We start from the raw sequence: 22,567 nt of genomic DNA on the forward strand, positions 1-22,567 counted from the left end.
ACAACGTGAACAAAAACAAATTCTTGCTTTTAAAGAGTAGGCGTTAGATAACGCTGTTCAATTATTATGAGCATGAAAACAATTATTCACTGCTCGTTTTTCAATTTTTGCTGTTTCCGTCCCCCAAGCAGCCATTGTTGGTCGCCATTTCTCATGTTATCGTATGTAATTTCACTTTCACTTTCCTGTTTTTGGCTGCCTCACATCTGCAAGACATAACCAACGGCAAAAGGCAACCAAAAACAACTGATGAGACGTATTTCCTCCGTGTAACTAGTTGTCGTTTCCGATTTGTACAATATGAATAATACACGGGAGCGTGTGGCAACCACGAAACGCAACACGGAGACGGCGTTTATGTATAAAATACTGCTTTAATCCATGAATGCATATATTCATGACTATACATTATAGTACACTGAAGCAGATGAAGCGTTGGTGGGTGGTGAAGCGATCTACATCTTGATGATATTTTGATGTGCAAAAGCACTCAGATGGGAGAGCAGCAGCCCCTGTGTGTGTGTGTGTGTGTGTGTGTGTGTGCGCGTGGTCAACTCAAAGTACCTCCCACACAAACAAGACGGCTTACACATGCGTACTGTTGCTGTGACGGACACGCACACTTAAATAAACACAAACTAAGCACACAAGAGTGTTGCAGTTATTCAGCGCATGTCTTTTCAAACACCATCTGCTCTGGAGAACTCTCCCAGTTCAATGTCAGGTGACCTTACTGCTTTCTGAACACCTGGCCCGATGCACCGAAGCGACCTCAGCTCTCAACTGGTTTTCACCGCCCCGGCAAATGCAAACGCACTGAGAAAAATGCAGAAGAAGTACACCCACGAGAGGATATTCATCTGCTTTGGCTTATTTCATCTGATCAACAGGTCGAAATGCTTTGAATTCAAGGTTGTCGTCACATTTTGAAACAGGTACACACACACACACACACACACACACACATACACACATCATTTGACTCTTCCAGTATGAGACTTACAAGGGGGTGTCCAAAGTGCAAACCGGCGGCCACTTTCGGCCCGTAGCTTGTTGTTTATTGGCCCAAGGCCTATTCTTCAAACCCATATAATTAGTTCTTAATGAGGCACAGTACTCAAGCATATATTGGATTGGTTTTAGCATCATTCATGTTGTTACATGGTGATATTGTTTAAAAAGTCAAAGAAAAAGAACAAGGTATTGGGCACAAGAGGGCTTTGGGGGCAAAAAGCCAAAATATATGAATAAGAGCCAATAGTAGTTTTGTTTTTGCAACGTTGCCTTAATTTTGTTAAACAATTGGATGTCATAAAAGAGAATGTTACTGTCTTCTTGAAAACTACTGAAACTGCTATGGTTTTATTTAATATTATTATTATGCCGCGACTTTCCTTACATTTTCGAGGGCCTTAACATTCATGAAAACTCGCCAAAATTTGCAAGCCCATCAGGTCCAGCGAAAAATCGAGAGTGGTCCCGAACGCAAACAACCAAAACGCACCCTGTAAAAAAAAAGAAAAAGAGCCAATGCCACCACATTTGGCGATCGTGACAGGACGCACGAAAAAGTCTCAAGAACCCATGTTCTAAAGCAAACAGGAAGTCGGCCATTTTGGGAGAAAACCAAGGGCTGCATTTCAACGAACTAGTCCTCTGCACTTTGACCAAATGCGCCCAAATGAAGATCACGGATACTAGACACACGGGCGATGCTATATCGCAAAGGATGTTCCATAAGATGTGGGCGGGGCATGGCCACAAACTTTGACGATCAATTGGACGATTCGCCACTAAACTGTCAAAGTTAATAACACAGTTCCACAAGGTCAGATCTTAACATAACTGGTACACGTAATGTAGACGACACCTTAGGCTACACACGGGTCACTTCCTGAATTCGTCTCACGTCAACCAATGGCAACAGGGAATGGGATGCGCATGCCCTCCGACTTACGTGAATCCTGAGTTACCGTTGTATTTATTATTATATTATTCAATTGTTCACAAATAAATGTTGAAAAAATTGTTAAAAATTGTTAAAATGCTTAAAATATTTCGTTCTGATCAAATCACAAAATCATTCACTGATCTTGGAAACGTTCAAGAAAAAGTATCAGTGTTGGTATCGGCAGCGCTGTGTTTACTTGGCATCCTATCGATAAACATTTGCAGTATCGCCCACACCTAACGCACAAAGGTGGCCCCCGGTGGAAAAAGTTTGGACACCTCGAAGCAAATTAATGATAATTACTTATTATTTTATTCACTTTTTAATTAAAAGAGAAAATAAAACAAATGAGTAATATGAAATATATAAATTAAATAAATGAATAAATAACTTAAAGAACACATACATCAAATAATAAAATAAATCTAAAGTGAGTGTTCTCCCTGCGGCCCACCTCGTCACAGGCTAAAAGAGACACGAGGATGGCGAGGATCAAGGCAAAGTCGTCCCTTCCCCTCACTTCTAACAAGGCATCATTATCGCTGTAATCTCCCGCGGGTACGATACGGCAAACAAAACAAAGCCATCACCCCTCTCCAGGATCTCCACTTGTCGAAGCGCAGAGACGAAGCCGAGAGGAGGAACAGACCAGGACGGAGGCAAGACAAACAGAGAGAAGAATAATAAAGGGGAAAAAAAAAGTGTGGGGGGGTTGACACGCGGGTGTTTCCAAACCCCAGGTGGTTTGTAACGTTAGAAGTGCGACATACTAGCCTGAGGCTTCTTGGTGCTCTCCTGGAATGTGAGCTCTTACAGTAGGAATCTGCCTCCGAGCGACTGGCCTCGCCTGCAAAGGATAGCAGCAGCAGGAGGGAGGCAAAGAGGAGAAAGGACCACCGGTGTGTGTCGGACACATTAAACCACCACTGGGATTCTCACAAGGCCGTCGTTAGCCACATTTTGAAGGCACAGAGACGGACGCAGGAAGGGGTCGCTGCTGTTTTCTGTTTCTTACTGTCAACAAATCCCATAAAAACACTACATCCCAAATTGCATTTCTTTCATTTCACTCAATCTGTGGCGCTCAGCTTCAAGCCCGACGGGGAGGAAACAATCTTTGCAGCCATCCACACGGCGCTGAAGGCCAGACAGCTTTTTGAAACAGCTGGACACAGTCGTTTGAAGCAAATGTAGCGCAGAAGAGGATAAACAGTGCTTTTGTTTGGGACACTTTCCGCTGTAGCTTCACATACACATACCCCATTAAGCACCACTAATTAGCAGTTAGGAAAATTGGGTTGAAATTGCAATGCATGAGCACACACATACATAAAATTACCTCAGCAACCTCCGCCATCCTCTACAGAATCATTCAAAATAAACAATGCTCTTGCTTAGAAATGAAATCTTTCAAAGTTGAAAGTAGAAAATGGACCCTGGACATGCATTTTGTGTTACCTTGAACGCTTTGAATTACAGTGGAGCCCGACACACTCACAATTCAGCATTTGCTACCTTGCAAATACACCGATTTTTCATCCAAAAAAATTATTTAATTTTTTTTTTTCTCCAGAAATTGGAATTGGAATCAAAATCATTGTTAGGACTTAAACCTGGATTACTCGCGGAAGCAAACTTCCGCGAGTAATTGATAAAAGTGGTGATCTACTTAAACTCTCTAGCGGTCTCGTACAAAACACTATTCAATAAGAAATACGTTGCTTAGGTCCAACTCAATCTTTTTCAGAATGCTATGTGACCTCCAACTCGTTTGGATTTGAAACATAATACAAATTTATTTCATTGTACAGACAATTTTTAAGTGTGACATAATTGTAAAAATAAGTTAGGCATTACTATAATACAGAAAAATTGTTAAATACTAACTTTAATGGCAAAGGTGCCTCGTTTTTTAAAAGAAGCCAACCACTACATTATAAGTAAAACATTGTACCTTAAATTTGACACGTTTTGACACTCGAGTCGCACGTTTGATGGTGAATTGATTGATGTCTTGCAAGATTTACTGATGTTTCGCGCAATACGCCATCTTGCATGAAGACGAGTCACCTTATTATTGATGAAAAATTGGTACTGTTATAAAAAAGCAAGTGGCAAGAATCCTTAAATTCTTGGCATCAAGTTATCAAGCACGTGTTCTACAAATACAACCACACTATTTCCAAGTCAAAACCCATCTATTTGGTGAAGCACAGCGTTTTAAAATTCATGTTTTTGAAGTATTCCATTGGAAACCAGATCCTTTTGCATGTATAAGCTTCCATCCATCCGTCCATCCATCATTGGAGCGGGCTGTCTCTGTGGAGCAAAATATTACATCGCTCTCTTTCACCAGTAGAGGAACACAGCTCGCTACCGCACAGTAAACACGACTGGCTGCAACCACAACAAACCACAGCCTGCCCCGTCCCCTTGGTGTGCACGCACACACGCACACACACACGAGTTTGGCTCACTTATGTTGGCCGCATAACAACACACACTTTACTACTGTGATTGGCAGATTGGGACGACTCCACTCTGCGCTACAAACCATAAAGTCGGTCAAGCGCCAATTGACTGATGTTGACGTGACGACCGCTTGTCGTCCATTTGTGCAGGGTTGCAATAAACAGTTAAAAATGTATTGTTACAAATACAATTGAGGGAATATTAGACCCGGTACACTGTCAGTTTTGCGAGTTACAATGCATTTGAGCCTTTCAACATTACCTCAGGACATGTCCACTGTTTGGAACCTAGAAAAAGTGTTCTGCTGCTGGAATGAACTCAGTCAGCATACACTGCTCCTCTTGCTGCGACTTGGGTTTCCTTGGCAATCAAATACATGACTCGTTACGATGATGTATTGATGTGATGATGAATTTAGGAATGTACTGTTTGATTTCGATAGTTGGCCAATTGGAATTGTTTTGTTGAAGCTGAATATCATGTTTCTCTTCAGGCGTTGACAAACCTGACGAGTAACGCAGACGTAGTAGTACAAGTATGTTAGGATTCAGGTAATTAATTAATCGGCAACTGTTTTGGTATGCGATTAATTGTTTTGTGATTTAACAATGTAACTATCATCGGATTTCAGCCTCTCAAATGTGAATATTTATTAGTTTCTTTAGACATCCATGACATCAGACCTATTATCTTTGTGTTTTAGGCAAAACAAGATATTCACACACATCAGCTTTGACTTTGGAAAACAGTGACCGACATTTCTGCCTCATTTCGGATATGTTCCTGACCAAACCACTAACTATCTTTGTTTGGTTCATAAGATTTGCCAAACCGCTTACTTGAAGAATCAAAACAACAAGCTTCAGAATAATTGACTAAGAAAATAATCGTTAGTTGCAGCCCTACAAAAAAACAAACTTAAAGTCACTTATAATAAGCTAACCTTGCAACACTGATGCATTGATGATGTGTGAGTCCATATAATGTCTTATTTACTTGTATTAGGTCTACTATATTGGGTAAAAGGAGTACAAAAGGTGACTATAGGGGTGTTATTTCATGCCAAGAGGACTCTAATAGTGTTAAATATTGTATTTAGAAGGTTTTTTATGCTCCATCTACAAAAATATTCGATTTATGAATAAAGCATCCTACTTTTATCACCGTCAGGTCTGGAACCGATTAACCTGAATAAACGAGGAATGACAAGTCTAATGTCGTATGTTATTAGCACTAATACAACTTTAGACTTTAATAGACACAAAACTAGTTTGTTTTAAATGTTTGGCAATAAAACATAATAGCAAAAAAGCTGACTAAAATTCAAGATTGCGTCTTATCTGCTGAGTTTTGTTTATTGCAGTCACTTCACTCAAAAATAGAGACGATTTCACTCTCGTCGAGTGATTTGACATTTATTTACTAAATATGAAAATAACCACATCCACACACTTATTATAATTAGGTCCTTATCTTTCCCCACAATATGCTTCAGCCTGGCTTTTTTTTGTTGCAACTTTTAATTAATTGCGACACTAATTGAAACTCATTAACTCTGTTACTCCCCAACTGAACAAATGCACACAACAATACTGTATCCTAACAGTGTGAAAACCAGCATACTGCGGCACACCTAAATACAAGTCGTCCCTTTAGGGGTTAACGAGGTGGGAAGCCTCACCTTGTTCTCTCCCTCGATGACGATGACGGGCACGGAGGTGGCAGGCCAGCGGTGCTTGGCGGGGAGGGGCTTGTCACAGTTCCACAGCACAATAATCTGGAAGAAACAAGTAAGGCAGTTTATTAAAAAAAAGACTTCCCATCCTGTAAATGGTGTAAAAAAAAAAAAAAAAAGCGAGAATATGACATTTTCCTGCCCTGCAGACAGCAAATGTCAACTTCTTATTGCCTCACTGAATGTTAAAGAGCCTAAAGGGCAACTCAAGTGATAAAACATTTCCAATTATGGCTTCAGAATGGTTTGTACAATTGAATCCATAACCAATCAAATGACAGTGTGAGATTTGGCTTTAATGACCAACCTAACCTAACCTAACCTAACCCCGTTTCCACTTGTCACTTTTTTACACTATAGAGCCATCCTGAAGTGATTTGGAGTCCAGTGCAGCTTCTTGGGGACCTCCGGGGTCATGGAAATGTCACGCAAAGTTAAGACTCTCTTGTCCATGGCTGCAAGTGTTCAATTCATGCTTGACGGGAAACATGTACCACGTGTTCCTGCCTGACCTTACGCCCGCTAGCACATGTTGGTACGTCCTTGTAGCGCCTCTTCTTATCTTGAAATTGATGAGGAACACTCCATGATGTTTGGATACAAACTGACATTCCCTAAGCTTCCTTGCCAAACACTGATTGGGAACGTTTTGCTTCAATAGGCCAGACAGTGGATTTGATCTAAATAAGTTACAATTTGGTTACGGAATAAGACACCCAGAATGTACATGAATAAAGGATGTATGTGTACTGTATGTATGTATGATGTACATTGACTATATCTATATTTACCAGTCTTCAATAAAAGGTAAAAGTTGCATTGTTTCTGCATTTAAAACTGGAATTATTCTCAATAAAATGTGTTTTGTGTTCATTGTTTTGCGTGTGTGGAACATATTAATAGGATTTACATTCATTCTTCTGGGAAAACTTGAATCGGTTTTCGTATGTTTTGGTTTTCGCCTGACCTTTTGGAACGGATTAATGACAAAAACCGAGGCTCCACAGTAATTCGGTTCCAAAAGAATTAAGGTTTAAACCATGCTAACGTCTTAGGTACCAACAGACTGCTTGTTTTAGCTACTAATAACTAATGCCATTTGTTGTTATCAGTTAGTGATTCTCACCAACATTTAATGGCTTCCTCCATTGGTCAATTCAACAACCCTCTATAAAGTTTTGAGGAAACATTTTTGAATAAAGCTGATGACTGTATCTGTCTTCCTTATTGCTGTTTTATCACGTCACAATGTCCACATACTGTATGTTGAAAGAAACATGCATTCTTATTGCGGCTGATGAGTCCAAACCTGAGATGAGCAAACAACATGGAAAACGTCAGCATCTCACAAGTGTCTTCTTGCTCAAACAGGTAAATCTGCCCGAACAATGTTCTATTTCTGCCAAATAAGGAAGACAGATGGCATCTCGGCCAGATCGCTAGCGCTCTTAAGGTGCTGATGGTGCTATTGTGAATGCAAACCTGCATGTGTGTTAGTGTGTGTACTGTATGTGCAGCAATAACTGGAAGACAGAGGGGGAAAAGCTGTTGCTGTATTGGTATCACGACGGCAGGATACATACATCCCCAAGTACACAGCAGGGGGTTCTCTTCTCAAAAGCATCAAATTTAGACTCCTTCACCTTCTGTCTCTCCCCTGCATCATTTATTTATATCCTCATCTACTCATAGCCCAGCAGCGGTGGGCCGTGTACCTGTGCCTTCATTCTGCATGCACAGCCTAAACAACACAATGCTCCTCTGTAAGAATACAATTTGCAGCAGGGAAAAACATGGTATGCATGCTTGGGAAAGCTGCAGCTTTGTAAATATCATGACAACGTAGCTCCATGACAGTTTATCCGATACTGGTGCCAAATCGGCACTTAAACGGTGTCGGAACCGTTACTTTTAAAAAGGAAAACATACATTTTGTCCAAAAACAATGCCTTTCCATTTTTCGGAAGTTTGTGACATGCAAGTTGAAAAGCAAAGTACTTTAAATACTTGAATAATGCAAATGTAATAACTAAGTCATAAATTCACTACTATGACATAAGATCCACAACAAATGGTCATAATTATTACAGCAAACCCAGCAGCATTTTACATATTCCAGCAAATACAGAACATGCACAATATCAGGGACCTGTTTGTGTTGCTGCTTATGATGTCCAGATTTCCTCTGTTCGTGAATGCATCTTGCATTGGTTGATAATGAGGAAGTGTTGCGCCAGGGCAAGATGAGTGTGTTGGCGTAGTAAGGTCAGCAATGACATTTAAAAAGAGTGTCAGACTCCATGCTCCTCTGTCGCGACTTAAAAAGACGTTGCCTGCACAAGATCAGCTTCAAGTACTTGTTGCAGGTGGCTGAATCTGCATTCATTTGCACCCAAATGAGGACTCGATGGGTGGTGAATGGGTCTTCCAGTATGACAACGACTCAAAACAACAATGGAGTGGGCCGAAAAGAAGCACATTAAGGTTTTGGAGTGACATGAACGTGTGTGGAGGGACTCCTCAAAACCTTCAGTACTTTGAGAGTATCTGTAAGGAGAAGTGGACTAAAATCCCTCCTGAGGCGTGTGCAACCCTGGTGAGCAACTGCGAGAAAAGTATGACCTCTGTGCTAGCCAACAAGGGGTTCTCCGCAAAGTACTAAGAATGTTTTGCTTGGGGATCAAATATTTCTTTCACTCAAACACAAATTAATGTATAACCTCTGTTTCAGGTTTTCTTGTGACATTTTGTTGATATTCTCTAGTCTAGGGGTCGGCAACCCGCGGCTCCGGAACCGCATGTGGCTCTTCAGCCTCTTTGTTGTGGCTCCCGTCACAATGCTAAAATATTTTTTTTTAACACCCGAGTGGGGAAAAGGCGCATTTTTGAAAAGAGTTAAAAATATCCAACTTCTGTAAGACCGTGGATGAATGTGAGGAAGGGAGGGGAAGCCAGTGTTTGCCTGCCTGCATCTGCTGAGACGTGACAGATATGTCTTTTCCCCCGCGGTAAGTTAACCATTAATATACGCCCCCCAAAAAAGCAACATTCTGCACAGACAGATTCCTTTGTCATCAGTTAGTGAGGCTTAACCAACGTACTATCACAACCCTCCTAGTTGGCATCCGTTACACGTGCACACTGCACTTGTTTGTTGTATTCTGCTGTAGCGGCTAAAATTAAGAAAGCTTAAAACTTCTAAAAGTTTCTAAGCTGTTATGTTTTGAGGCTGCAGACAATTTTGTTTAGTGGGCGCGGGGGCAAAATAGCTCTTTTGATAATAAGGTTGCCACCCCTGCTCTAGTCACTCTTTGTTAAAATTACCATAAACATGATGGACTGTTCATATCTTTGTAAGATAGTAAAGTAACAATTATTTCCCCTGCTGTATACAGTACATTTACTTATATAGCCAGCCATCTTCACATGGTGAGTAGATTTCCCCCACTTAACTTCTTTTTACACTTGAAATGTTACTTAAAACATTGCCTTTATGTTACGTAACCACAAGTCAATAGGGAAAAACGCTACTAATGAATCCATTAAAGCCTGGATTATGATTCTGCGTCAAGGCGTTGGCTCACTCACCGCCTCCACACCCTCCTGCATTGATTGACATTGACGTTCTCCTCTGATTTCCAATCAATATTTGCAAAATAAAAGTGGATGATGTAATTATTAGATTGGGTTCAGCTCCAATAACCCAATAGAAATATTTCTCACACACTTATTAAATGCATTTAAAGTATAAAATGTATAGGTACTCACCACTAATGAATGATAATCAAAGACGATTGACAAACATAAGGAACTGGAGGTGAAGTCCAGCCTTTAGCCTGGTCGTTGGACTAGCGCTGATAACCCCAATCCGTCTTCCTCTAAAGCTGCTAATGGCGGTACAGGCCTCTTTTAAACCCAGGATCAATTTCCGATCATATGTTCACCTCGCTGCAAGTTTTGAGGCCGGATATACATCACGTGTTATACGTATTTCTAAGACTTCGGTAAATGAGTATTGTTCGTTTGCAATACACTTCCACAGAATCAGCCACCGGGAAGCAAATTCTATTTCATTTCCTATGCAGGTAAGGATTGATATGTCGCCAGCTGTGTTGAAGGCGGTTTGGCTGCCATAGAGACAGATACAGTACTGTTCAGCCTCAGTCCAACACACTTCATACACACACATGCATATTCCCAGGACTGGGGGTGTTGTGCTGCAAAGCCACATTACTGATGACACACATGATGCAGCACAATTTGAGGAGTCACAAGGTGAAGATCACAAACAGGCATCTAAATCCCTCACCTGTGCACAGTACTGGGACTTGGCCACCGCCACCAGCAGCTTGAGGATTGGTTGGGACTGAGAGACCAGATTGGAGACGGCGTGGATGACGGCTGTGAACTTTGGGTACGGTTTAATCCCTGAAACGTAAACACAACAGACACCAATTGTTGTTAATGTGGTTCAACACATTCATAAAACAACACTTCCTCAAACCTAACCCTGACTATAAGCCCTACCCTAAACCTGAAACCTCCTTTCCCTAAACCCAACCCTAACCCCAAACCCTAACGCCTAGCCCTTGTACTTTGTGGCGTAACACAGGGGTTAACACTGCGACCAAATAATACGACTTCAAGTTATTATTTGCAGATGACACAGCTGCATTTTCTCATTATTTGACAATTGCATAAAAGACACACAAATAGATCAAATCCAAATAGATGGTGCAGACATTGACAGGGTGCGTGAAAACACATTTCTAGGTGTCATAATAGATGATGAAATGAGCTGGAAAGCTCACATCAAATATATTCAACATTACGTGTCAAGAAGTGCTTCAATACTGAATAAAGCAAAACACGTTGTGGACCAAAAAACACTCTTTACTGTTCACTGGTGTTGCCATATTGGAATGACTGTATGAAGATGTGGGGAAATAACCACAAAAGCACATTACAGTATAGTCACTAACCATATTGCACCTACTCTTTTTTTGGCCATGTTGAATTATGCAAGTGTAACCATATTATGTTCCTTATTTATTTATTCATTTTGTTAAATATTAGGGGTGCAGCAATGCATGCATCTGTATTGAACCATTCAATACAGTCGTCTCAGTTCGATATCACTATAAAACGAACAATACTGCAAATGAACCCCACCAACAAATTCACTGACATCGTCTCAGGCGGCATGCAAAACTGCATTTTTCATCTTTATTATCCAAATTCCGGATAGAATACGTCAGTGGTAAGATGCATATACATACAATAAAAGTCATCATTGAATTTGTGGCCATGAAGACCTTAAAAAAACGGCAATTGCACAATGAACTCCATTACGAAAATGTGTTTTTCTACACTTACTTGTTATTGTTGTTATTACTGTATGACAAAGTGAAGAAATCTTCTTACGGCTTAAGGTTTTTATGCGTCGCCTTGACTTCGGCTGTATCGCCATATTGATCATTGTTTTGTTTTTGTTATAATTGTAATGTTTAAGAGCAAAATGGATGTATACATGAACTATCGATGAATTACTGTATGTGTAATTATATTTGTTGCCATGTTGAATTGTGAATTATTTATTTGTATTTATTTTATTATTTTTACTCTTTTTTTGTTTTATATGCTAGTATGCACAGCAGAAAATGAGGCAGGTATTGCCGCACCACATTTAATGTTAAAACTGTCCTTTGGAGTTACAAATGTTGGCAATTTCAAAAATATACAAGTTAAAAAAGGCATGAAAATGTCTCCTTTTTTGGTTCGAAAACAATATGCCTATATCAAATTCCTTTACAGATTTATGATAGTGTACATTGGAATCAGGCTCTGGCCCCCCTGTCAAATGCATTTATGCTGCTGTGCGTGTGCGTGCGTGTGTGTGTTTGTTGGAGTGATGATGGAGTGAGGAAGCAGGGGACAAAGAGGTTCTCGGGTCACATACTGTATATGCGGAGCAGTGATAGCTTGGCGTTACTGAACCGCAGAGACGGCAGCAAATGCTGACTCAAAAGCGATGATGGAGAGGACGGTGAGTCAGCAGCACAAATACAACCATCAGTCAAAGGTTGTTTCCTGTGCTCCACTTGCCTCACGCTCAATGGGGGCAGTAGCTCAAGAATAAGGCTCCGTGTTTCCCCTCGATTTGCAACTTTGGTGTGCGCGTGTGTGTGGAGGATCCGGTGCATTTTGCCACAAGGAGCACTCTGAGTGCTCTAAAAACCAGATATTTTGATACAACCCATGCATTAGACCTCAAATTTTGTCATTTTGTGTTTTTCTTAAGTGCATTTGGTGGTTCCTTTTCAAAAGAGCCAGCCCTTTTATAAGCATCTTACTGACCCAGTGTGGCATAGTAGAAGGGGAAGTCTCCCAGGTAGCTAGAATACTGTGGCAGAGAAAAGAGCCCCCCGGGGTGACTGTTCCACATCAGGCTGCTCCTGGAGTTGTGCTCCAAAACACGGTCCTGGATGATCTGCATGAGGAAACAGCAAGGAAGAGAAACTTATAAATGCCCAAACAGATTCAGTGTGTGCATTCAATGGAAATATATGAACATCATAGATGTCACAGATTCATAGATTCATCATAGATTCCATTGAAACTCACTGAGACTCTAAACTTGTAGAACAAAAAATAAATCAATTCAATTTTAGTCCAATTCTGAACAAATTGGAAAACTGATGAATAGTGATAGACTTTTCCATAACAGTGGTGATGCATTTGACCAACGAGCCTTGTAATCACGAGTTATTTTCGGTCCAAAATTAGTTTCCACACACAAAAAAAAAACATGAAGCAAAGAGTAATAACTACCTATGAGTATCAAAGCAGTTATAGTTTTCACATCCATCGTTTCAGGATGACATTCAGAGTAGCAATCCAAATATTCGTAATGGTCATTTAGAGTTGGAAGCCGACGAACGTATTTCGATAAATGTACATTTTTTAATGCAGTTTGGTCTTATATCCATGCATAAGGAAATAACTTTCTGACTACTATGTCTCTTTACCTGAGCTCATTTTATGTTCTTTGGTTTGGTTTTGTTATCGTTATATTTAAGCACAGGTGGTCCTCGGTTTACGGCATTTTGTGGTTACGTCAATGAATTAAAAACTTCATTTTGCTCCGTAAATACAAGACTCGCTCGAAAACTTCTTACAGTGCGATGCACAGCGGAAGAATACAATACTCAGTATTGGCCGCACTTAAGGATAAAGATTACGGGTGTCACGAGACACTGACTTCTTGAGACGAGATGATACACGAGATGGGGTCTACGAGAACAAGATAAGATTTTACCATTTAAGAAAAGTATAATGAAAAAAAAATAGATGACAATATATTGCAATCTACTAATTGAATTTCTACGACTACAGTCTTCTGTACTCTGTGTGCATGCTACTGGCCCCGCCTCCACCCACCAAGACAAAGAAACTGTATAACTGACAAAAGGGCTCACTCCGTTCATGCCGTTGTTCTATGGACCAAATGTGCCACGGCATGACGTGAACCCTCTGAAGAGACGAGGAAAACAGACATGCATACACATGGCAATATATAGAAGCAGGCAAAATTATGGAGTTGGTTTTCATTTGTTGTGCGGTTCATTAATTTCTTATCTTCCCAGGGCCTAATGCTCACAAGACAGTTTTTTTCAGAACGAGAACTCTTGCCATGTTTTAGTCTCGTGAGATCTTGTGACACCCGTAATAAAGATTGTATTGTAACATCTTCCTGGATGTTGTAAGGATGTGGTCAATCAATAGTCTATTTATTGCAAAAAATAAAACTACTCTTGGTCAAAACACGCCAAAACAACATCAGCAAACTCAACTGGATTCATGTCACATTCACAAACCGCCAGAAATCACTAAACTGTTAAACACTACTGTACGCATAACTACCAGGTCGCCTAGCCTCTAAAAGAGACAGTAATAATGATTCAGTTTGATGCCACTATGAATCGAACAAATATTGTAAGCCAAGTCACAAACGTCGCATGGCATCAGTCAATCCCCGCAATCAGCGCCTCCTGTTGCAACTGGTGGCAGACGGGAGCCTCAAGCGGCATGCAAAACTGCATTTTTCATCTTTGTCATCTAAATTCCGGATAATACAACTCAGCAGTGAGATACATGCATTTGTAGCAGCTAGTTCCATGCAAAACCTTGAAGCTAAGTCAATTGTGCTGCGCACGCTCTTAACTTCATTACAGAAATGTCTCGTTCTGCCCTTCCATGTTACTGTTGCTTTATAAAAATCTTCTTATGCCTAGAGTTTTTTTTATGTGTTGCCTTGACTTCAGCTGTTTTGTCATTTTGATAATTGTTTTTATTTTATAATTGCAATAGCAAACTGGATGTGTACATGAGCTGTGGAAATAATGAACGCAACCTGGCGTGATTGAAATACTATTGAATCTATGAACAGAACTATGGATGAATTATGTGTAATGATCTTTATTGACATGTTGAATTCAATTGTTAATTGTTTTTGTTTTATGTGGTTCTAACATCTAAGTATGCACAGCAGAAAATGAGGCCGGTACAGCTGCACCACATACTTAAAAAATTAATTTAAAACTGTTTTATTGTGTTGAAACTAATGTTGGTTCAAATACAAGTTAAAAAAGGCATGAACATTTTTTTTTTGTATCAAAAAAGTGTCAAATCAAACTGAACCGTGAATTTTCCTTATTGCTGCAATAATTAGGCAGTGTAGTGGTCTTATTATTGAATTGAAAAGGTTGCTAGCTTTTATTTTATTTTTTTTTCATTACTTCTTGTATTTACTGTTTTACTACTAAATTTTATGTCTTTCATGTCTTCTGTGGACAGCTTGAGTGTCTTAGAAGTTAATTTAGTTAATTTAGTCATTTTCAAAGCCCTCAACCACTTTGTACCTGAGGCATGGCCTAAGAAGAAGCTCTAAAATGTTTTCTCTGTATAGCCTAAGCAACAGCTCGTCGATTGTGTCAACGTTTTGCCGACCTAAACAGAACTGTGCTCTCCAGAAGCTTTGGATAGATCAAGGTGTCAAATCTTTCCATCTGTGTTGGAAAGTCACACACACGCACTGAGTCCATCTGAGTTCCAGTAACAGAGTCATCACTTGCATCTAAACAGGAAGTCAGTCAGGTCTCGATCCTGTCCGAGCCCAAATGGAGCAGTCCGTCAACCAGTCAGACACCACAATAGACGCTATTCTCTCAGCCGTCTCCCCGCTGGCGGCCTCGGCTTCTGCTGAACAGGCAGGCAGACAACAGAGATATTGCTGCCTTGCCCTTGAGCCAAGCTAAATTGCTTCAGTAAAATAGGCGCAGGTTTAGGGGCCGTGTTTTATGACTGCTATTGAATCGGGAGGTGATGGCTGCTGGCTTGGTAACTCAGAGGAGAGTCTGTGATTTGTAGCAATGGGTGAGCAGCTGATAGCTATTTGGAATGTAAAAAAGTTATTATTATAGCTCCAAGGGCCGCCGCCGTGATAATATTGACAAAGCAACATAAAAATTCTTCATAGGTAGGGCAGGATGGTGTGGAAAAATGCAAGGGGTGAGCTTTTCAACACCCCCAAGCTTTGTTTCATTTGCCTTGGCCCGAAAGATTAACGCTGTAGTCGTTAACTTATCTGTCAAAACACCGCCTGCCACCTTAAAAAAAGCCAAAGCCCTTCCACCTTACGAGGGCCAATTTGGCTCGCTTGGCTGCCGCCCCTCCTCAGTCAGCAGAAGCTCCGACGCCACGTGATGGACGACTCAATCTCACCTCCGAACAGCCACAATCAACCAATTAGAGCATGACAGATAAATCCTGCTTCTCCCGAAGTGGACTTTAATAGGCAGACTTTAATAGGTGTACCAGCAGACGTATTGACCTTGTGATTGGTCTGCTTCCTGGTAGGAAACACCGCATGATAAGGGGACGCTGTCTGAAAAGGGGTGCGTACACGCTTTGGGTAGTCCTTAAAAAGCAGTGGGTGTGTTTTTAAGTGCGTGTGTCGAGGGTCGACAGGATGAATTAATAATGTCGATTGTTATCTGTGGACCTGCCACGGTAACGATATTTACATATGTCACCCACTCTCCACCCTCCGCTTGCCTTTGTGCTTTTACGGGACAGTCAGTCAGGATTAAGCTGCATTCTCTACACACACACACACACACACACACTGAGTCACCTTGGTCTTTAGTCCAGAGTGACAGCATGGCAAGGTTATGCCTGGATGGCGGCAAGTGTATCTGAGCTGACACACCTTGACATATGGAGATGTGTTTCTGACTGCGCGTGTCAGCTCACCGTGAAACATGCGAGATAACAATAGACCTGAGATGTAGCGATCGCCACAATCAGACAGACGCCGTAGCCATGACAGATTGTGACTGCGGAGAAACTGCATTCGGGAAGTTGTACTTAAAGAAGCACCAAGGGGAATCGTGTTCCCATGTGATGCAGGGGGAGAGGAAATTAAATGCAGAACGAGATATTTGGATAAGCGCGGAGAGGAAGTCTAACACATCGGCAACCTCCGAGCCTTTATCCCCTCCTCTGTAAACAATTCTGATAGAGACGTTCCGGTCATAAACTCCATGAACTGGGTTACTGTTGAATAAATGATGAGGTCAGTGGAAGTGAAGTCAAATTGCACTGAAATTAAAAAAAAAACACAGCTTCCCAAAACTTTACTAGTTAGACGAAAAGTATGAATAACAGCAGGTCATGTCACAAAAAGATAAGTTCTTCATTTACACATTGTAAATTGCTTTATTTTATTTTGATAGCAATTTTCCAATATGTACCCAATTATAGAAGTAAAAACTGCCTTGTAAACATCATTTTCTGATGACTTTCATGTCATATTAGGAATTAGCAACAAGGAAGGCCGTTTCGTGATTTTAAAAAATACATTGAGAACACAGACGGACTCATACAGTGCATTAACAACACGACAAGATGCGCGCCATATTGTACGCTAACCGGAGAATGCATCCAAAGCGAGGCAAAATTGTGGCGTAAATTTGACGCTAGACCGAAAAACAGGCCTACCGGGGCAGACGCTAACTGAGGATTCATTGTATTTCTGAAATGGTAATGCTACCATTTAGCATGCTAGCAAACAGCGTGGGTACACTGTGCTAACATGGAAACATGTCATGCTTCCGTAGATTGGGATTTAGCACTTCAGCTATTGTCAGTCGGAATCATTTAGTTTTTAACAGTACTTTTGTATATTTAATTGGAAGTTTTACATTCCTATGGTTATCCTAATTCAATGATTGGCTGGGAGAAATCCCATGGTTCTTTATAGTAAGGTGTGTGTTAGCAATTTAAACGTAAGTATGGTTCCTTGCTTAATTATTGTTCTTCAGTTTCACTGTTAAAGGCAGTTGTGTTGTTTTAAGATAAATGGACACTCATGTTCTGGAAGGACTTGGTTCACTTTGCCTTTTGAGTATATGTTTAGGACCCCTGCTGTGTAACATGTAAATGTCATGATGAATGGAATATTCCATTCTGAACACATGTAAAAGTGGAAATACGAGCAACAAACTAAGGTCAATGGTGGGTCCATTGCAGTCTGTAAACCCATTGTCAGTCCTCTCTATCACTGATGCTGCCACTTCAACCACTTCCACTACAAGGACGAGTGCCACTAGAATCGACATCAGCACTTCACCACATGATCAACTACCACCTCTACTATGAGTCATGTCTTCTGCAGTCCTAGCGTACAATACAGAGTCTTTATTGAGAGACTTTATTGATAAACTTGGAACATGCGGGTTCCATTTTTGTGTCATCCTGGAATGACACTATTGTCCTCTGCCGTGACACTGCACCCCACACCGAGAGGGTGATTTATGATGTGGAGCATCCGCGTGCACGCATGTGTGGGATCCTTACCTCCAGTGTAGTCAGCACTATTTTCTCCACAGATGAGAAGTAGGCCTCCCACAGGAACTGGGTCTGCTGTCTGAGTGACAGGATCTTATCCTGGTGGATGGAGCGCACCGTGGTGGGAATCTGTGAGAAAGAAGTCAGCTGACCTGAAACAGTAGTACTATAGTAGTAAAGATAAAGACCATATCAAAAGATTTAGAGATAACTGTGGTTATCCCACATATTTGGTAATTACTGAAATCTCTTATTTTATTTTTGTACATCATTTTTGAACACATAATTATGAATCGGCAAGATCTTCAGTTAATAGATTAACCGATCATCACAAATGCTGCTAATGGTGCAAAATGATGGGGTGCTGAATGTAAAATTTCAGTCACACTTTTTTAGCTAATATGTATACTTGGTTTTAGCTAAAACCAAGTATTTTCAAGTTTTCCCACAATGCATTTCGTCTGAGCAAAGGACTTCATTGGAGGACAAGCGGCATAAAAAAAAAAAAAAGAGGAAGCCAGAGGAGCCCAGAGCCCAGAGGGAGGCTGACATCTCTGCAGCGGCCCGGCAGGCACCAGTGCATGCTTTGCTTTGACACAATGCATTATGGGAAAACGTTAAAATATTTGTATTTTAAACTCGTATTGGTACTTGTATATTTCCTAGCTGTGCTTTGAGTGTTAAGTTGATGTGTGAGGAGTTTAGCGTTTTTACCGTGAGACAGACTGTTACATCGAGTAATGACCTCCTGCAATTTCCAGCGGGTTGACAAGCTCGTCCTGAGTTCAGTGATAGCTCGTGATTGGCTCCTGCCAAAGAAGGCGCTACCGTTTCCTCACTGACTCGTGAGCGGCACAGTATTTAAACGATTAGTATTAGTTCTGAAGTAAAGGAGGTGTCACAAGATTAGAACTTAACCATAAATGAACAGCACCACTAAATAAGCCGCAAGAGAGCGGTCTATACACCGGAAATTACAGTATGTTATTTTGGCATAGTTCAAGTTTTTCTGTTGTATTTTAAATGCCTTTTATTGTTCCAGTAAAATGACAACATTCAAATAAAATTGATCCCTGTCGTCTGTTGAGGTTTCTTGCGATCTTCTTCAAACTTTTCAGGATATTTATGCTAATATGCAGTGAGAACCGTACTCACTTCAAAAGGTATTTACAGTACCTACCAGAAGGTACTGAGGTTGACAGTCAAACATGGCAAAATTAATCTTGAATGTATGCTTATTGCAGACTAAACGTTCCTTGTCTGCTGGGTGTGATTTTCTGCTCATATTTAAGTACATCAATGTGCCATTAGGGGTTGTACCCTTCATGATTGTGCCTGTACCCTTTTGACTTTGAGGGACACCCCTATTTCTGACAGTGTGTCAACCGGTACCTTTACCAACGAATATTTCGACCTGCAGAGCTGCACCTTACATATAGTGATCAGGATATAAATCATACTGTATTTCCCAGGCATAAAATACAAACATAGCAAGGGGCTGGACAGATGGAGTTATGTTGAACGACTCAATGTCAAACAATATTATTCCGCACTAGACTCAAATTCAAGAGCTAATTGGCATATAATTACTTTTTCCCTCCCGCTTATGAAGATTAAGCAGTTCCAGCACTTCAGTTCTACTTGATCACTCTTACATACTCTTATTTGCCCTCTGGTGTAACAAAAAGAGAGAATGAGTGGTATTTTTAGCACTGCTTGAAATGAGTTTGGTTGACAACCCCTCTAAGAAAACAATACTGTAATAAATTCAAAGAAAGGAAGAAATAGTGCATGCTCAGCGCTTTGCAAGTCATATAGAGGTTTCACTTCAGAGGAGGGAGCACCGCTGTTTGTCTCTCTGGTGCACTTTCCAGCTGATTTACTGATGATGATGGTTGGCTTTTGTGCCGCCGTTACCTGCAGAAGGAGTCTCTCGTCACCGATGACTGCTGCCGTGTTCCAGTTGATGATCTCGGAGAAAGGCAGCTCCCAGCCGTTACTCAGCATCACCGGCACACATGCCGCCTGACGGACACATAACGTCAGACATGACACTTTTCCTAAAAAATGATGCTAGGTGGCACCACTTCAGCTATTATTTCTTCTCTGCAAGAGAGCCTCACGTTTTGGTCGCGGAGGGTATAAACAACTGATATCCATGTTTGTCTTTGTTTACAGCTGCATGATATGATTTCTTTGGCCACACGGGGACTACAGAACAAGCTTTAAAGACAACATCAACACACCGCCACCTTATAAATGCCATGTGTGGAGCAGGTTAACAAACAGTTTACAGATCCAGGTTTTGTTGCTGGGTCAATATGTATGTCTCTGGAGAGGAATGAATGTGTGCACGGCTGTGAAACACAGTATGGAAAGGAAACTGCTGCTGTGTTGCTTTTAGAAACAAACAAAAGTGGTTATAGCTGTGACCAGCTCCATATTGTCCTCCTTTTTCACTTCTTGTAGGTGTTAAAGGTCAGCTGTCCCAATACTTTAGTCCATGTGATGTATTTCTGCAGCATGCAAATTAAACTCTGCCGCTGCCAAGCCTTTAGACTCGAGTTATTAATACACAGAGGGTTCAATATGATGACTCCTTTCCAGATGAATATGAATTAGTACAGCTACATTAGTGACACCTAGTGACCAGTGTAGAATATTACATATCACAACGTTTTTGGACGCGTCTTCTAAATGCCTAACATTTGTATTTTAGTTCATTTAGACATTTAATTCATGACAATGCTTAATTTAGACAAAATATGTGCAATTTGTTTAAATGTGCATATTCTTTTTATGTGCCCTGTGATTGGCTGGCGACCAGTCCAGGGTGTACCCCGCCTGTCGCCCGAAGTCAGCTGGGATAGGCTCCAGCATGCCCCCGCGACACTAATGAGGAAGAAGCGGTATAGAAAATGGATGGATGGATGGATATTCTTTTTATACGAATACTAGGCTGTACCCAACCATGAAACTGCAATGATTTATTACTATTTTTTTAAAAAGTGATTAAGTGAAACCGCAAAATTCGCAGGGCTAAGTGGTGACGAATTACTGTACTTATGAGCAGTGAGTGTGATGTATTTTACTTAATTTTGTATGTTTTTGTCATGTTATGTGATAAATATTGACTCTGAACTGCTCGAGTGTAGAGGTTTGGAGTTTAGAGACTATGTATTTGAAGATAAAGGGTTAACTGGGTTTGTTGCTTTAGTAATAATGATGTTCATCTCCAATTCTGTAATGCCAAGCATTGTTATATGGAGTGTATGATTGTGACATAATGGTGGTATTAAGATGTAGACGTCGCTTAGGTCCCCACTGAAGGCCCAAGTACCCAATGCACCGCCCGCCTCTGATTATACTGGTAACACAAAAGAAAGAGACAGACCTTCCATTTTCATTATCGTGGAACCAACGGACGACCTAACAAACATGATAAAAACCCTTTTCTTGAAGAAACACATGCAAGCCCAGCTAAATTTGCAAAAAAAAAAAAATACAGTAATACCTTTGCCCCCTGCACTTGGTGGAGATAAATTCAATAATAAACCCATTCCAAAGAAAATAAATCCTCCTTGGTTAAATGACTTGACATTGACTGCTTTCACTTCATGGTGTTTCAAGGGTGTTTCAAGCTGACATATTGATTTTAAATGAGAAACTTTAGTTGTGGGAAAGTAATTCTCGACAAAAGAGGTATATATATATATATTTACAGTATATATATATATATACATACACACACACACACACACACACACACACACAATACAATCTTAAGACCAGTTGAAAACTTGCTAGAATTTGCATTTTGCACATTTGGATCTTAATGAGGTTTTAAGTGGAGCTACAATATGCAAAAGCAAGAAGGGGGAGTGAGACAAAAAGCAATTTGAAAAAGCAATTTATTGAAAACAACAATTAAACTGAAATAGGCTGTTTATCAGATGATCAAAAGTTTAAGACCATCGCTAAAAAAAAAAACAACAAAAAAACTCTCCAAACCAGAACAAAAAATTTCTCAGTAGGACTCAGTAATGAGTAGCTCCACCGTTCTTGTTAATCACTTCAAAAATTGGTTTGGGCATGCTTGATGCGAGTGTTTCCAGGAGGCTAGCGGGAACATTGTTCCAAGTGGTGAAGATGGCTTCACCGAGGGCATCAACTGTCTAGAGCTGATGGGCAGTTTTATAAACTTCCCGTTTGCGACCCTGCACCACCTGAAGCTCTATTGCTTCAGATTTTTTGGGGTCTACCAGGTCTACCACTTGACTTTTTTGTTCCATAATGCTCAGGTTTTTCAAAAAAAAATGTAGAATGACTGTCTTACTGCTCCCAACCTCAGCAGCAATGGCACGCTGCGAGAGGCCTTGCTTATGCAGCTCGACAATCCCAACACGTTCAAAAAGAGAAAGCTTCTTAGCTTTAGCCATCACAAGGGCATGACAGTGTGAATGCCTGACAGAAAAAGAACATTTTGAGCAGATTTTGGT

At 40.7% G+C, this 22,567-nt stretch overlaps 2 protein-coding genes across 3 annotated transcripts in view; one reads left to right on the forward strand and one right to left on the reverse strand.

Moving 5' to 3' along the window:
- Positions 1 to 7,222, forward strand: part of med30 (mediator complex subunit 30) — a 64,260-nt gene extending 57,038 nt beyond the window's left edge. The window contains exon 6 of one of the 2 annotated variants that reach the window (XR_008567158.1): positions 6,519 to 7,217. Coding sequence is in view for 1 of the 2 variants with exons in the window: in XM_054763661.1 (XP_054619636.1) it covers positions 6,519 to 6,596 (78 nt within the window). In the remaining variant the exon portion in view is untranslated. Of the gene's footprint in view, positions 1 to 6,518 lie in introns of both variants that reach the window. The other variant, XM_054763661.1, reaches the window with a different exon arrangement.
- Positions 1 to 22,567, reverse strand: part of ext1b (exostosin glycosyltransferase 1b) — a 141,051-nt gene that overhangs the window by 10,095 nt on the left and 108,389 nt on the right. Inside the window, exons 3-7 of the mRNA XM_054763659.1 lie at positions 19,986 to 20,093; positions 18,078 to 18,197; positions 12,516 to 12,648; positions 10,468 to 10,586; positions 6,105 to 6,200 (exon numbers count right to left, since the gene is read on the reverse strand). Coding sequence (XP_054619634.1) covers positions 6,105 to 6,200; positions 10,468 to 10,586; positions 12,516 to 12,648; positions 18,078 to 18,197; positions 19,986 to 20,093 — 576 coding nt within the window. The remainder of the gene's footprint in view (positions 1 to 6,104; positions 6,201 to 10,467; positions 10,587 to 12,515; positions 12,649 to 18,077; positions 18,198 to 19,985; positions 20,094 to 22,567) is intronic.

Source organism: Dunckerocampus dactyliophorus, chromosome 20, assembly GCF_027744805.1.
Source record: "Dunckerocampus dactyliophorus isolate RoL2022-P2 chromosome 20, RoL_Ddac_1.1, whole genome shotgun sequence".
In the NCBI taxonomy this organism is placed as follows: domain Eukaryota; kingdom Metazoa; phylum Chordata; class Actinopteri; order Syngnathiformes; family Syngnathidae; genus Dunckerocampus; species Dunckerocampus dactyliophorus.